The sequence below is a fragment of the Vitis vinifera genome, chromosome 17 (assembly GCF_030704535.1).
Source record: "Vitis vinifera cultivar Pinot Noir 40024 chromosome 17, ASM3070453v1".
NCBI lineage: Eukaryota > Viridiplantae > Streptophyta > Magnoliopsida > Vitales > Vitaceae > Vitis > Vitis vinifera.
In genome coordinates this window covers 11,913,376-11,930,158 of record NC_081821.1, presented here as the reverse complement: position 1 = coordinate 11,930,158, position 16,783 = coordinate 11,913,376, and the positions used below count along the sequence as shown (strand labels likewise).

At 30.4% G+C, this 16,783-nt stretch overlaps 1 protein-coding gene across 1 annotated transcript; it reads right to left on the bottom strand.

Moving 5' to 3' along the window:
- Positions 1-311: 311 nt before the first annotated feature.
- LOC100248492 (leucine-rich repeat receptor-like serine/threonine/tyrosine-protein kinase SOBIR1) lies at positions 312-3,574 on the bottom strand. The gene has a single exon (XM_002276089.5). It carries the CDS (start codon positions 2,466-2,468, stop codon positions 570-572), a length of 1,899 nt encoding a protein of 632 aa, XP_002276125.1. The 5' UTR covers positions 2,469-3,574; the 3' UTR covers positions 312-569.
- Between the last annotated feature and the right edge of the window lie 13,209 nt (positions 3,575-16,783).

Sequence of the window (16,783 nt, the reverse complement as noted above, 5' to 3'; positions counted from 1 at the left end):
AAAGTCATGTTGGATGATATATGAAGTATGACATTTAGTGATGTGTAATCTTCTCTGATTAGTCACAAGTGGATTTTTTTTAGGTAGGTTCTGTGATCAAGAATCAAAGTTATAATCCACTTGTTGGATTCAATTTCAGTGCTTCTTGTGTCTAGATTTCACTTCAACACCCTCATTTATCACAAGAATTGTTCAATATTTCTCCCTTGGTAAGGGAACAAAACAAAGCATCCCCTGAAAGGATAAAAAAGAGTTGATAGGAGAATACCTAACCAGGAGTGCCAATCTCTTCCCAGCTGCTTATGGCAATGTTACCTAATTTGTGGATGTCCTTTATTCCATATTTGAAAGATGTTTTCATGGAACACACTCTTGTTATGCTACATTGAGTGAGAACAACATTCAATAGATGACATACATGACAAAACTAGTACTAGTTTGATGCTAAATTTACATCTTAGATGCAAATTTGTTCTACTTAAACAGACACTTTCGATGACACGCATCATTATTCTTACATACAAGTGGCACATATAGATAGTTATATATAGCAACGTTCCCTTGCATCCCTAATGTTTGATCTGAGACAACATGGTCCTAACGTCCTTACTGTTAGGCCTTATCTTTGCATCATCAACAGTGCAGAAGCAAGCTATCTTTAGAACCAGCAGCATCTGCTCTTCAAATCCATTTCCCATCAGCTTTCTATCAATGGCTCTGCTGGGATCGTCTGAAGTCCTTATATTAGCCATCCACTTCACCAAGCTCATCTCAGCTGTGTGCTGGAAAAAGTCATCAGATGGAAGCTTTCCTACCACCAGAACCCCAAGCAAAACCCCAAAGCTGTATATGTCGCACTTGTCTGTAAACTTGAGTGTCTGGTGATACTCGGGCGCAATGTATCCCACAGTTCCGGCCACATTAGAAGTTGTGACATGGGTGTTAGCATCTGGGACTGCTTTTGCGAGTCCAAAATCTGCAATTCGTGCTTCCATGTCATCATCGAGAAGGATGTTTCCAGGTTTGAGGTCTCTATGAATGATGCGGGGGCTGTGGCTCATATGGAGGTATTCAAGCCCTGCAGCCACCCCTAGTGCGACCCTGTGACGAGCCAGCCAGTCCAGTTCTCTAGTCCCCTCTGAAACTTGAGTTAACATGTCCTGTAAGCTGCCATTCTTCATGAACTCATATACCAGGTAATGGCAGTTAGGCCGGGACACATGTGCCAGCAAAGGAAGAAGGTTTCGATGCCTAATATTCCCAACAGTTTGAATCTCCGACCGAATTTGGCGCATCTTCTTGTTCAAGAGCTTACTGTCTTCCTCAGCCAGTTCTGCTGCATCCTTTGGAGGTTGAACAATCTTCTTTATAGCAATCAGTTTCCCACCTGGTAACTCAGCTCTGTACACCTCTCCACATCCACCTTTGCCTATGATCTCCAGTGATGCCAATCCATCGTCTTTCTCCAAGAAAGCCAAGTCCTCCGCCTTTTTGATCAACGGACTGAAGATTGCCGGCCCTGACTCCTTTCCACCACCTCTCACCAACACCAGGAGTGCTTTAAAAAGCACGGAGAACACCAACCCAGATATGCACCCAGCAACTGCTCCAGCGATGAATCCGAGAATCCATGCGCTCAGCTTCTTGTTTTTCCGATGCTTATGAGGTGGTGCAGAAGGAGAAGGAGCTGGTGCTTCTCCATAATACCCTGAACTTCCACTTGGTGCAACTGCTGAATGATTGCTACTTCCCCTTGTTAAATTCTCAGCAAAGACGTATCGTCTCGGAAGTGCAGACGCTAGGGACTCCACCTCCACCTCCCTCATCCCCGGCACTGGGCCTTCCAGAAAGCTGTTCCCGGAAAGGTTGAAGACTCTAAGATTGCGAAACGAGCGTACAGACACCGGTACTTTCCCGGAAAACAGGTTTTCAGCCAGAGAGAGCTTCTCCAGGTTGGGAAAAAACCTCAAGAAATTCAAGTTCCCGGAAAACTTATTGGAAGAGAGATCCAGGATACGGAGGCGCACCAGGGAGGACAATTCCGGCGGAATTTCGCCGGAGAATCGGTTGTTCCGGAGGTCAAGGATTTCCAGTTTCCGGCAGTCAACAATTTGGGATGGGATCCGGTCAAGGAGATAGTTGTCCGGGAGGGAGAGCTCTTTGAGCTGGGAGAGGCGTCCGATTTGGGGAGATAGGAAACCTGAGAGACGTTGGGATTTGAAAACCAGACGGGTGACTCTGAGCACTGTGGCGTTGTCAGAGACTCTCCTCTCGCAAAATACTCCGGGGGTGTTGCATGGGTTGGGGGAGGAGCGGCGTTGACCGTTGATGCCCAAGTGTTTTTGGATGAGGAGGAGGGCGTCATAATCGGAGGGGTGGAGATGGAGGGTGGCGTGGGTGAGAAAAAGGAGAGAGAAAAGAGTTAGCAGAGAGATGAGGGATTCGCCGGAAAATGAAATGGAGGCCATTGAGCAGCGGCTTGCAGTGGTGGTGGTGGAGGTAGGCGCATGGAGCTTAAAAACTGTTGGGTGGTAGACTGGTTGTATTTGCAACGCGCAAGTCCGTGTGGAAAATATTGGGGTGGTGGCCCCATGCCATGTAGTTTTCTTTATTTTCTCCAGCCGGTTTGTTTGATTCCCAAAACTGCCCTCTTGACTTCATTTTCCAAGTCAAGCTATGATGTCGCAATTTCATTCCAAAAATCTTTTACATTCGTCTTATTGGTTTGCACAGGCTGGCTTATTTGATTATAAATTTAAAGATTTTGGAGAAAACAAATATTTATTTTTCATAAATAAAGTAGGTCGCCTTCACTCCTCTGTCTTGAAAAGGAAAAGCATAGAGAAATAAACTCAAAAAATACCCACTAATCTTCCAAGAAAGTCTACAAGTCCAAACCCCTGGAACGGTTCCGGCTCCCGATTAGTCCAACTCCCACGATTTTTACGCAGGTCTTTTCGTTGTCCTCAGCCGTCCGATCACCTCACGGTCACCGTTGTCAGACGGTGAGATGCCACCATTCACACGTCTTCTTTTCTTAGAAATCACGACCTGACTCCATTTTTCTTTTCCTTTGCTTTGCTTGTAGCACCATGCCAAAACTAAGTTAGAAATAATAATAATTTTTTTTTCTTGGATGATATATTTATTTTTTAGTCAAGAAAGAAAATTTTCTTGTGAATTTGTTACTTTGAGATCCAATTTTGTTAAAGATATTATAAAATTTTGTCTTAAGATTTTTCTTTTTTTTCTTCTTAATATTCGTATATAATTTATAATAATTTTATTTTAATTTTCAATTATTAGTCTTTTCATCGGGCAAACCTTATCATCTTATGTTTAAGACATGAGTGATAGAAATGAATGGAAGTCACCCAAATGGTTGAAAAATGAAATCCATCCTAATCGTCCAATCTCTCCCTAAGATCTTAAGCCATTGATGGGTAGAACCCAATGAATTTCAAGTCCAAGTCATGGGAATTGCCTGGTGCTTGCTTGGTAACATCAGTCACTACCCACCCACTGAAACAAAATTAAATAAAAACAAGATATAACAAACCAATGGACCCGGCGTTTACTTTTACTTTGACTATATCTTCCACTTTTCCATCCAAGTCTTCAAATCATGCACCATTTTTCCATTAATCCCTATTCTTCTCTATATGCAGTGTTCTAAGTTTATTTATTTATTTATTTATTTTTATTACAAAATTTTGAAACAAATTAGGGTCTCATTTAAATATACTTTGTTTTTAAAGGAAAAAAACTTATGATCAATTCAAATTTCACAATCCAATGTCTGTTTAACAAATTTTATTATCCAAGTGAAAAGAATTTTCATGATCCGAAAGTGGATTTAGCAATTCAATGCTTATTATAATATTTTATTTTCCTATTTCTTAGTATTATAATTTAATAAAAATATCATCAATAATATAAATAAAAATGAATATATAAATAAAAATAAATTAAAATGATATAAAATGTTTGCTTCTATTAAAAATTCATTGTTTTATGAATACTAAAATGTAAAATAAACTAAAAATAAAACTAAATTATATGTATTGTTTAAAATCTATCATCCTATAAATATCTTTTTTATTTTCTTTTTCTTATAAACCGCATTTTTATTGGATTCTTTTATGTTTTTTAGTTAATAAATATAACAAAAATTGAAGTTTTCATTGGAAATTGGATAACAAAAGTTATTTGTGTTCTTTCTAAATATTAATTTTTATTTTGTGATTTTTTTAGTAAACTTCAAAATTTTAATATTAATTTTATTACTTTAAATAGTACAAATTTTAATATATATGTTTATCATTGATCACACATACAAATGGTATATATATTAGTGTGTAAGCTTTAGGTTTAAGTATTAAATCATATGTTAATGCCTCTTTTTGTTTGAATTTATTATATTTGATTATATTAAAATTTACTAATATAAAAAAATAATTCCTTTTATTTGAAGTTGAATTAATTTAAAAAGAATTAAGGAAGTCAAAACAATTTTGATTCTAAATTAACTGAGAAAACTACTTTTATTAATGGTACACAAAGGTAATATTTTGGATTGCCACTTATAACAAAAAATTATATTTTAAAGATAATTTGAAAGTGTAATATTATATAATATTGCTTACCGTAATACTATTTCTTGAAGGTATAAATTGAACGGACATCAAATTTATTCTAGTAATTTTAGATAGGTAAAAAAATATCAATGTTTTAATATTTGAAAATTAATTTTAATTATTAGGTTGTGTTTAGTTTGGAAAAAGTTTTTTATTTTTCATTTTATTTTTTCCCTTTTTGAAAATACGTTTGATTAAGAAAAGTGAAAATTTTATATGCAATGTTATGAGATCTATGATTAGAATGGATAATAATATTTCTTTTATGATATTACGTAATAATAATAATACTCTATGCTATATTGTTATATATTCTTATATTTTATATAGGTCAATATTATATTGCACTTGTTTATTATTTTCTTATTTTAAATTATATTTTTATTTTAGAAGTGTAGACCCTGTATTTTGCTTGATGCGTTCCCACTCGATGACGAAACTCGGTTTTTTATTTATTTGTTGAAAAATATGATTTTTTAGAAAAAAAAAAAAAAAAACTTGGAATCACCACTTATTTTTAAAGGGAAAAACAAAATAAGAAAGAAAAACTCTAAGTGTGACTTCTGAAAGAAAAACAGGTCTGTGAAAAACTGAGTCTGAGTTCGAGGGTCAAGATACCTATTAGAAAGGTACGGTGGTGAGCTCTAGTACCCTTCTAAACCCATATACGTATGACCTATATTAAACAAATTAAGGGAATTATGACAATTAATTAATTAATTATGGATACTAAGAAAACTAATGATGAAATCTAATTACAAGAATATACAAAATAAATAATCAGAGAATTATGTAGAATGATTTATTGAACTAAATAAAAAAAGATATTAAAAAAAATTAGTTTTCAAGAAATTTCAAAGGACTTTATTAAAAATGATTTTGAATTAATGATTTCAATTTATTTGTTTATAAAAAAAAAGTTAATTTATTTTCTCAATTTCATTTGTATTCAATTTTCAAAAAAAGTTATTTACACTTATTGTATCAAAAGAATTTATTACAAAATTTTAATTTGACAACAAAAATTATTTTTACTTGCTTTTATGAAAAAAAAATGAATTTTTACAAATTTATTTATAAAATTATTTCAATTTGTTTTCATTTAAGAAAAGTGACTTATACAAATTATTAAAAAAAAATATAACTTTATTTGCAAAAGAATTTTTAATTAAAAATTAATTTTTGGGACAACTTTATCTACAAAACAATTTTTGGACAATTTTTATTAAACAAAGAAATTTTTGGACAATTATTATTAAAAACAAAATTTCAAATTCTATTAAAAACAATTTTTTTTTTTTGGATTTTTATAAAAGCATTTTTCTGAATTTTTATTAATAAAAAAATTTCTTTTATTAAAAAGAATATTTTAAAATTATTATTTTATTAAAACATATTTACTGAATTATTCATCTTATTTAAACAAAATTTCTGATTTACTTGATATTCAATTCTAAACATAACAAGTAAATATACACAAATAAATATTTACAGAAATTAATAGAAATAAAACCAAATATAAGTGGGAAATCAAATATGTACCTAAACAAGCTTACAAGTTCAATGTCTTCCTACAACTTTTCGAGTCTCACTTTCTTCCATGAAATTCCATGTTCCACGTGACATAAATCCATATTCCGCCAACAGAATTGCAGAATGAGCCCATGCAAAAAAACAAAAATAGCTCAAATGTAAATATCAAGAAATGTACAAAGTCCAAAACAAATATTCAAGCCAAAATCCAAACTTCAAATTAGTCCAATAAATTTCACCAATTAAAAATGGGCTCAAGTGAACAAATATAATCCAACAAAAATATCTCACATGTTACAAACCCTAATTTAAAATTTCTAAATCAATAGCCAAAATATATGCTCGGTTAATCAAACCCAAAACATGATAAATTAAAATAAATCCCATTAGGGCTAAATTTAATATCCCATCATCCAAGTCCAATTTAATACGGAAACCTAAATCCACAACCAAAATCAACCCAATTTAATATACAAACCCACATCCATAATATACCATAATATTATATCTTGTCCAAATTAAATAATTAAAATGAACACAACCATATAAATAATCAATTAATCTAATCCAAATTAGCCAATTCTAAATTAATTCACCTACAATAAATTATCCCAAATTTCATATTAATTTACCAATAACAAATTAACCTAAATTCTATACTAATTAACAAAGCCCAAACATAAAGCCCACAAATAAACATAAATGGCCAAGCCCAATTTCAACAACAATTACTATTAAAATCAAATCAAGAAAAATAAAGAAAAAATAGTAATAATAATAATAATAATAATAGAAAATGGGTGTGATGGGAAAGTAAGGGAATGAGAGAGAATGGGAGGGGGTCGCCGGCTAACAGTGGTTGGCCGATGATTCTACTGGTGACAGTGAGGGTTCACGGGTTTTTAGGAAACAAAAATAAAATAAAAAGGAAGATAAAAAAAATTGGAAGAAGAAAATGGGGATGGAGGGAAGGTCGTCGGGGATGGGTGTTGGGGCGGAGAAAAAAAAAAAAGAGGTCAGCCACCAACTGTGTGTTGACAAGCAGAACAGAAAGGGAAGGAAAGGAAAAAAGAAAAAAAAACAAGATAGATTGGGAGCTGGGCAGCCGGCTAACCGTATCTGGGTGTTGGGAGGGGTTGCAGGGAGAAAAGAAAATGGAAAAGAAATGAGAGGCGGATGGAGAAGAGTTGCCTTGGGGGGGGGGGGGGGGGAATAAAAAAAATAAATAAATAAATAAAAATAAAAAAAAAAAAAGGGAGAGGGGAGGGAGGAGGGGGGAAGGGGGGTGGTGGGGGGCATGGGCAGTGGTTTGGAGGTAGGTGAGGGTAGGTAGGATAAGGAGACAAAGGAAGAGAGAGGAGAGAGGAGAGAGATAAATATAATATAATATAATATAATATAATATAATAAAATAGAATAATAATAATAATAATAATAATAATAAATAAATAAATAAATAAATAAATAAAAATAAAAATAAAAATAAAATATTTTACAAAATAATAAAAACTAATAATTAAAGGGTGAATGAGCCAAAAATCACATGTGTTCGTAGATATTTTTCAATAATAGCCATAAGCTATATAATTTTTTTTTTTTATAACCAAAAGTTATGAAAACAATTTTTATTGATCATTAAATCATAGTTTGAAGTCATGTAAGTCATATTTTATATAATCAAGTTAGAAGCTTGTAATCATTGATGATTTAATTTTATAATAGCAAAAAGTTATATAAACAAATTTTTATAACTAGAAGTTATGGAAATAATCTCTATTGTTAATTATTTCATAGATAGAAGTTATACATACAATTTCTAATTCTCTTATATATTCAAAAGACCATTTTTAATTTTAATTTTTGTATAACCAGAAGTTATATTATAACATAATTATCAATTGTTTAATTTTATTACAATATTATTCAAATTTTAATTATTCATAACCCAAAGTTATGTAGAAAAAGTTAATAAATGAATAATTATTAAAACTAATATAGCCAGAAGTTATATGAAAAATATTTTATTATAAATTTATATTATATAGTCAGAAACTATATAATTATTATTATTCATAACCCGAATTTATGAAAATGAGAAGATTAATATTCTTTGTACTAATAAAAAGATATACCAAAGTTGTTAATATGAATTTTCTTATAGCTAGAAACTATAGAGAACAAAATTATTAACTAACAATTTTGTATAACTTTATGAAATTCATGTAACAAAAAATTATAATTAAAATATATTATAGTTTGAAACTATGAGAACAAGTATGTAAATAATATTTATATAATATCAAAAGATCAATATTTTATATATCAAGGTATACAAAATAGGGAAGTGATTGATAATTGTTTTTGATCTCTTATAACTAAAAGTTATTTAGAGTCATTGGTAGAAATATTTGCAAATAAAAGTGAAATTTTAGGTTGCATGAAGGTGTAATGTTTATACATTTAATATTCTTGTGTTAGTGGTGATATTTTGTAATATTTTATATTCTGGTTGTTTAATACACAATAATATTTCTATATGATATAATATAGAGTAAAATATGCTTGTTATTTCTATAAAAAGTTGAGATTTTTGGATTACATATATACTTCTATTCTAAAAATTCGAGATAATATCTTTTTATTTGGTTGTATAGAATTTTAATTTTTAAATATTTTAAGAAGCATGCATAAGAATTCCTCTCATGTCAAAAATGTTTGAAATTATGTATTGAAAATTTAATACTGAAATTATGTGTTGAAAATATTGGAAACTATATGAAAAAATTAGTTTCCTAACACATCATTTATTATGTTGTGATTTTCCTTTCTATGGATCTTGTTTATAATAAATATGGACATAAATATTATATTTATATGGAGAGACTTTAAAATCTAGTCTCCTTTTAGATACATATTACCATATTTGTTTTTCCTTATTTGAATCTAGAAAATGCTTATTCAAATATGTAAAGATTTCATTTTGAATATTATAATATTAAGAATATGCATTACTATGGTATATCTTAGAAATATGCAACATTTTATAAGATTTTGTACATAAATATCTATGTTAATATATTTTATAATTTTTGAAAATTTGATGTTAATACAATAATATTATTTTGATTTTATCACATTAATGTAAGAAAATCTTTTTAATTCTGATATGCATATTTTAATATCATGCCTGATGAAAAATAAAATTTTTGTTTTGATATATTTGAACTATATGAAAACTTGTACAAATATGTATGAATTATAAATTTGATATATGATTGAATTTTCTAAAGACATTTTTGAAAATTTTGATTGCATAATTTGTTGTGGATACATGTGAAACATATGACTTGGTCATATGATTGATAATTTTATTTTATATGTCAATTTTCATTAAGACATTTTTCTTTTATGATAGGAAAATTTTGAGTTATATAAAATAATATATATTATTGAATGTTGCCACATATGGTAAATCTTTTTGTGACTTCTTATAAAAGGGAGACCTCTTATGAAATATTCATTCAGTTTTTTCTTGAGTAATTCTATTTTTTCTTTTCTCGTTTTCTTCTTCTTTCACTTTATTATATATATATATGCTTTGAAAATTTGAGAATAGTTTTCGAAAACTATTCTCTAATGTTCTGTAGAACAAAATTTTGTTTGGAAGCCTAAAATGTTTTGAACTTGTTTTTAATATTTTTAAATATGCTTTGAAAATAATTTTCATGTCTAGTGTTTTATTTTTAATCATTCTACATGTTTGCATGATTATTTTTTAAAACAACCTTTAGAAAACAAGTAAAAACAGTAGAAAACACTAAAAGATGTTATATAAAAATACCATATTTTTTGTTTTTAAAAATAGAAAATAAGAAATAATTTTTGGTTGCCAAATGTATTTTCCTAATTTTTGTTTTGGAAAATAGAAAAATCCTGTCAAAAATAGTTATCAAATAAGCCTTATGATTCTATTTTAGACTCTTGAGTTTACAAATCTATAATGACTGACCATTACATATTATTTATCTAAAGGATGTGCAATATCATATGAACTGGCTCACTATCATTTTTGTCTAGGTTTTTTTTCGAAGTAACCAACCCAAAATCTTCTACTTCAATTACATGGTCTTTTAACATGTGTGATTTAGGGTGGTGGATATTCTTGAAGATGTTAGATTTGCCATTAATATCAATCTTTTGTTAAAAAAAAACTAAAATTCCTTTAAAAGAAAAAAATGATTAGATAAGAATAAAAATATTTTTTTTCACAATCAATATTAAACTTCATAATTTTCATAAATAATTTGTTAATGAAATCCAAATCTATTCAGAAATGCTTAAGGTTTGCTAAAGAAATGGGAGTTAAAATATCCATTGTAGAAGGAGATTTAAAAAACAAAATATAATTCAAAATCCATGCATATGGCCTGAAGCCTATGTATGTTGGTTTTGCTAGCAATGCCTTAGTAATGGAATTGGAATTCATCTTAAATTCTAAATTGATCTAACTTCAAAGAAATAATTGATCTAGCTTTGAAATAAGGAAATTATTTTTGTATATTAATAAATTCTAATGTGATTAAATATAATGAATTTGAAGTAAATGAGATATTAGCAAATGATCAAATACTTAAACTAACACTTGTCCCTCACATGCACCCCACATGCAATGCACATGACATCCAACTACTTGTTATAGAAGTAAAGAAAATAGAAAAAAAATTAACAAAAATTGAACTCTTAAATAAAGAGAAATTTATAGACAATGAACACTGAAGTTTCACTCTAGTCATCACTGCCACAATCATTCATTTTCTAATTCCTTGTCCTAGGCTATGATTTCCATCGCTTTCACAATACAACAATATGGACTCCAGTTAATCTATCATGTAACTTTTCCCAAATTCCTTGATTTATATTTTTCTTTCATTCTTATGTTTGTAGGAAGACTAAGTTTCTTATTGTTGAAAAGTGTCTTAGATTCTAATGTGAGTCAATTGAAAAGTCATTGGTAATTTCCTAATAGGATATATTCATGTAAGAGAGCTTTCTATTATAACAAATGAAATATACTATTGTGAAATCTTCTTTTAGGAAAAGATAGTTTTGACAATTATACAATTAGTTTCCTTTATAAAATCATTGAACTTTGTAATCTATTAGGAAGATGTTGGTTCAATCTATTAGGAAATATGTTTGACAATTTTACAATTAATTTTCTATATGAAGTCTTCACATGCATTAATCTATTAGGAAGGTGTTGGTTCAATCTAAAAAATATTATTCACTATAATATTATATGTTCAAATTATCTTAAAAATATATAAGTGGAATTTAGGTTTAATTTTTCAAGTAAGAGAGCATGTTAGTAGCACACCCATATCTATTACAAGTAATGCACTTAGAGACTTGCTTTGAGGATGATTCCTTAATGAGGAGCTTTCTTGAAGTTTCGCAAAAGTAGTTTTTCTACTTGTGATGGTTTTAGACTGTCTTAAGTAACCTAAACCTCTCTTAAACTAACTTTCTAGATAACAACAACTAGTAAATAAAAGAAAATTTCAGGATATAATAAAAATGTAAAAATAAATTTATATATTTTTCGATAAAAATGAAAAAATGTATGATGTAATATAATTTAATATTTTTTTCTTAAAGAAAATAAATATTATTATATAGGATAATATACATTATAAATATTATAAAACATTAAATTAGGTTTGGGTTAGGCTCGGGTTGTTTGAACCTTGGCCCAAGCCCAACCCAAATTGAGCTAGAGTTGAATAAACCTAATCCAAGTGTAGACCCTCTATGTTGTCCTTATAACACATGATTTTTATTAGAGTTGTTACCCCTCGCCTTATGCTTTCGTGTAGTATGCACTTAACATTCTTTTTTTCTTAATTGTTCATTGCGTTCCTTAGCGGTCTGTCTGTGACGCAATTTGACATTGATTCTTAAGCCGCTTTTGAAATCTTTGAGGAGTTTTTTTAATCCTTAGTGTGACTTTAAAGGTACCTTACGTTTTTCCAAAGTTTTGGAGCATTTAGATTTCAATCGATCTCTTTTTGGTGACTTGAGACCGTATTAAGGTGAAACTAAATATGGGGAATTGGTTCAACTAGTCAAACCAATTGGTCCAATTGGTTTCCTCTATTGATTCATCATGTTTTTGCTGTTTTGGGCCCATTTTAATTCTGATTCGAGTACCATTTTTTTGTTGGTTTCCTAACATTCCCAGGAGTATTTTGGTGACCTTTAAACCTAGATTAAAGGTCCATTGAATTTAGTTTTGGTTTGAGTGGTTTTTAGTTGTTTTTGAGCTTTAGGTAAGATGGGGACAAATGTTCAAATCTCCACCCACCCTTACCCTATAAAAAGGGGCCTTGAGAGCTCATTTTAAGGATACTTTGCCAAATTTGAGACATGAAGAAGAGGAGCTCTCCTAGAAGGATTCTTGGCTTGGAAGTTTGCTTGAAGAACAAGTTTGGTTACTTGTGTAAAGAAAACTTTTTAAGTATGGTTTAATTTCATTTCTTATCTTTCATTTATAGTTCATTATTCTTTTCTTTTGATTCTTTGAGAATAAATATTTGTTGGGTGTGGATATTGGATGCCACACATTAGATTGTTGATTTCTTTGTTCATGATCTATAAATGTTCTCTTTTTCTCTTGATTCTCCTTGATTGCTTGAGGAATGATTTAATATTTGATTTGCCTTGCTATATAGTGGTTTTGAAGTTAGGTTTGATTTGATTTTGACCCCTTTGGGGTATTTTTACACATTATCAAGCCCATTGATCAACTCATGAGATGTGGCTTTGTTAGGATTTGAAATCCTTGTTTTCTTTTGATTTCATCTTTTGGGAATTTTAGTTTTCTTCTTCATTTTAATGATTTTTGAAAACCTATTTGATTGATTTTGAAATAAATTTGGAGAGTTATAAGTGTTTGTTTATTTGCCAAAGTGATTTTTCATAGAAAATACCTTTTGAAGCCTCTTTTGACCCTTTTTGATTTTCTTTTCAAATACAGTTGTAAAATTCATTTTCAAACCCTCTTTGAATGAGATTTCAAGCATATTTAATAGTATTTTTCATGGCCAAGGTCAAACCTTTTTCCATAGGCTTTGATATCACTATTATGCTTGAAATAATTGATAGTTGCTTTGATGATTTTTTATGGTTTTTGGAAAGCCTTTTCAAACTAAATTTTAGAAGACCATTGTCAACCCTTTTGAATTTATTTTTATGATCAATTGGGGTTAGAGATTATGGTCATTTTGTGGTCATTAATGACTGCCATATTCTTGGTACATAATGGATGATTTCATATGAGAACATCCTCATTTATGGGTATTTTTTTTGTGAATTCAACACCTCTTTTTATGCTTGAGTGTTAATTTGGCCCTCCATACCTCTTTTAAACTCAATTTCATACTCATTTGAGGGTTGAAAATTATTGAATGCCTTGTGGATTGGTCTGTGGCTTTTTTCTTTGACCTACATCACTCATTTTTCAAATTTATAATTTTTAGATTTTCTTGATTTTTGAAACAAAGATAACTCTCACAAATCTTAATTTAATGAGATCATATCTAGCCCTCATGAACTTCCTTCCATGATCATTAATGTTGAAGATATGAATTAATCTATATAAATTAATTTGGGATTTAGATAAAGCCTACATGCTTTGATTTTCAAAATTCACTCATTATCGTAATTTGGACACCCAAAATGTTTCTATAAATCTAGACTTTTTGACTTATTTAAAAATATTCTTGGGGCTTGTATGATGTTTAGACTTCTTAAATATATTAAATATTTTTTTTTAAAAAGTCTTTTCCAAACTTGTTGAATAAATTGGTTTTTCCAAGTGTCCAAATTCTTCTCTATTTTTTACTTCCAAAATGTTTTTGCAATTCTATATTATCTCATGGGTTTTTAATTATTTTAGATATTTTTTATGTGTATTAAACTTCATAAATAAGGTTTTGGGTTTTGGTTTCACTCAAAAATCTATTTTCAAGCTTGAGAATTAATTCCATCTCTCCTTGCTTACTGTGTTAATCTAAATCTTGAGTTGTGATACATTCTTTGAAATCTAGGATAACTGGTTTATGTTTGAGCTTCATAGAAATTTTTAATGCGTTTTAGAACTTTGAATATAATTTAAAATTTTTATTTTGATTTTATCTTACCCTTTAAGCATGACAAAATATTCCATTTTGTCATGACTTTCTATTCTGCCATATTTTTAAGCAATAATGTATTTAATAAAATCTTAGATAATTGGCACATATTTAGGCACTTTGGTTTTTTGGATTGTACTCTAGACACTTTGACAACATTGTGTATGTCTTTTTTATTTCATCTCTAATTATTTTATTCTGATTTATTTTGTGAATGCCTACTTATTGTGCAACTTCTATATATCTTGTACAAACTTTCTAATTCAGTTCTTTTTTGCATTCTTTTGGTCTCTTTTGACCTTGATTTGTATTGTAGACACCTTTTACATGTTAGACAAGCCTTCCTTTATATCATATCCCCATTTTTACTATTTTATTTGGATTTACATTGTGATTGTACACTTGCTATCTTGATATGATCTTTGTGCATGTTTGGTGTGTTTAATCCATTTTAATGTTAGTTTAGTTGGCTCTGACTTCCTTATTTGAGTTGTATATATATTGTATATGTTTGGTAGCCCTTGTTATGATTTTATATATCTTATCTTGCTTGTGGGCTAACCCCCTTTTCCATGTAAGTGGTTGCCCTACTTTAGGTATTATTGAGGTATACTTCATTCCTTTCTTGATTTATTTGTTTGATATGCATGCCTTGCTTTGAGTGTTCTTTAGTTCTACATCATCATTTCCTTGTTTATACTTGATTTTGTATCTTTGTATATATTGGTCTATTAGCCAATTGTCTTAGTTCCCTCAACTTGTTTAGTAGAGACCTATTTAGGGCTTAGAGGGGTGCTACCTTGTAGTACCTTCTTGATAAGTAACCTAACCCCCAAATCTAGATTCGGCTTTTATAAACATGTTTTTCCTTTCAAAATGAGTCACTTAGGATTTTGTTTCTTATTTTGTTTTCCTTTTAAAAATAAACAAAATAAGTGGCGACTCCAATTTTTCAAAAATAAGTTTTTCACAATAAAAAGTGAGTCACTCAATTGAGTGAGGACACATGTGAAAAATGTGGGTCCATATCAAGTTCAACCCAAGTATTGAAATTGATCGTTCAAACCTACCTAAACGTTAGATTGGGTTTGGGTTGGGTTGAGCTAACTTGCTCAAGTTGCACCTCTAACTATAATGTTACATTTCCAATCTTTTATTAATTATTCATAGATTTTTTGAAATTAGTCTCCCATTTTTTATTTTATTTTTTTAAAATTAGGTATTCAAATTATAATATGAAGTCCTTTTCTACTAGTTATCAATTTTAATTATGTTGAAAATTTTTAAAATTTAAGAAAATTATTTAAAGCTAAATATGAGATTTATTTCCATAAAAACATCTCCTTAATTTAGGCTCTATTTGGATCAATTTTAAAGAATTTAAAAGTTTTATTTTTAAACTCAATAAGACTTTTTACACTTGTGGCTAATTTTGTTCTAGGAATCTTAATATGGAAGTAGGAAAAGGTTGTTTCAAAATTTTATTTGGATTTATATAATAAAACTTTTCCAACTCCTTTTTTTACCGTGTTCTCAAAGACTTTTCTAAGGACTAGGGTCCCAATCCTAAAGGCACGTAGCCGAACTTTCCTATTGTAATGGGAAATAGCTCTTTGTAGATAGGACGCCATCAGGATGGCTACTTTCCTTTTTGCTTCGTCTGCCCAGTCTAGGTGTCTTTCAAGTTCCAGATTCTCGTCCCTCTGGCCTTGGACGGTAGTCCGGGTTGTGGGCCTGCCTACCTCTGTTGGGATAATTGCATCCATCCCATAGGCAAGGGTAAAGAGATTAGTTTCTATTGATCATCTGGGCGTTGTTCGATAGGTCCACAGGATCCCGGGTAGTTCATCTACCCACATTCCTTTGGTTTTTTCCAGCATTTTCTTTAGTGCAGAGAGCAGGGTCTTGTTTGTTGCTTCTGCTTGCCCGTTGCTTTGAGGATGGCATGGAGTAGAGTATAGATTTTTTTATCTTCAGTTTCGAACAAAAGGTCATAAAAGCAATGTTGTCGAATTGTGGTCAATTATCAGCTACGATCGCTTGCGAGATCCCGAACCGACAAATGATGTTCTTCCAAACAAACTTGGAGACGTCTTTATCTTTGATGTTGGCATAGGCTTCGGTCTCTACCCACTTGTTGAAATAGTCAGTGGCCACAAGAAGGAATTTTTTCTAGGCGGCAACAACAGGTAGGGGGCCAACTATGTTTATTCCCCTTTATGCGAATGACCAAGGGCCTGTGACCAGATTAAGGACCTCTGAGGGCATGTGAGGAATAGGGGCATGCTTTTGGCATTGATCACATATCTTGACATAGTTCGCAGCGTCTTGTTTCATGGTGGGCCAATAGTACCCGTGCAAATGAGCACGGTGTGCTAAGGTTTACCCCCTACATGATTACCACATACACCTTCTTGTAGT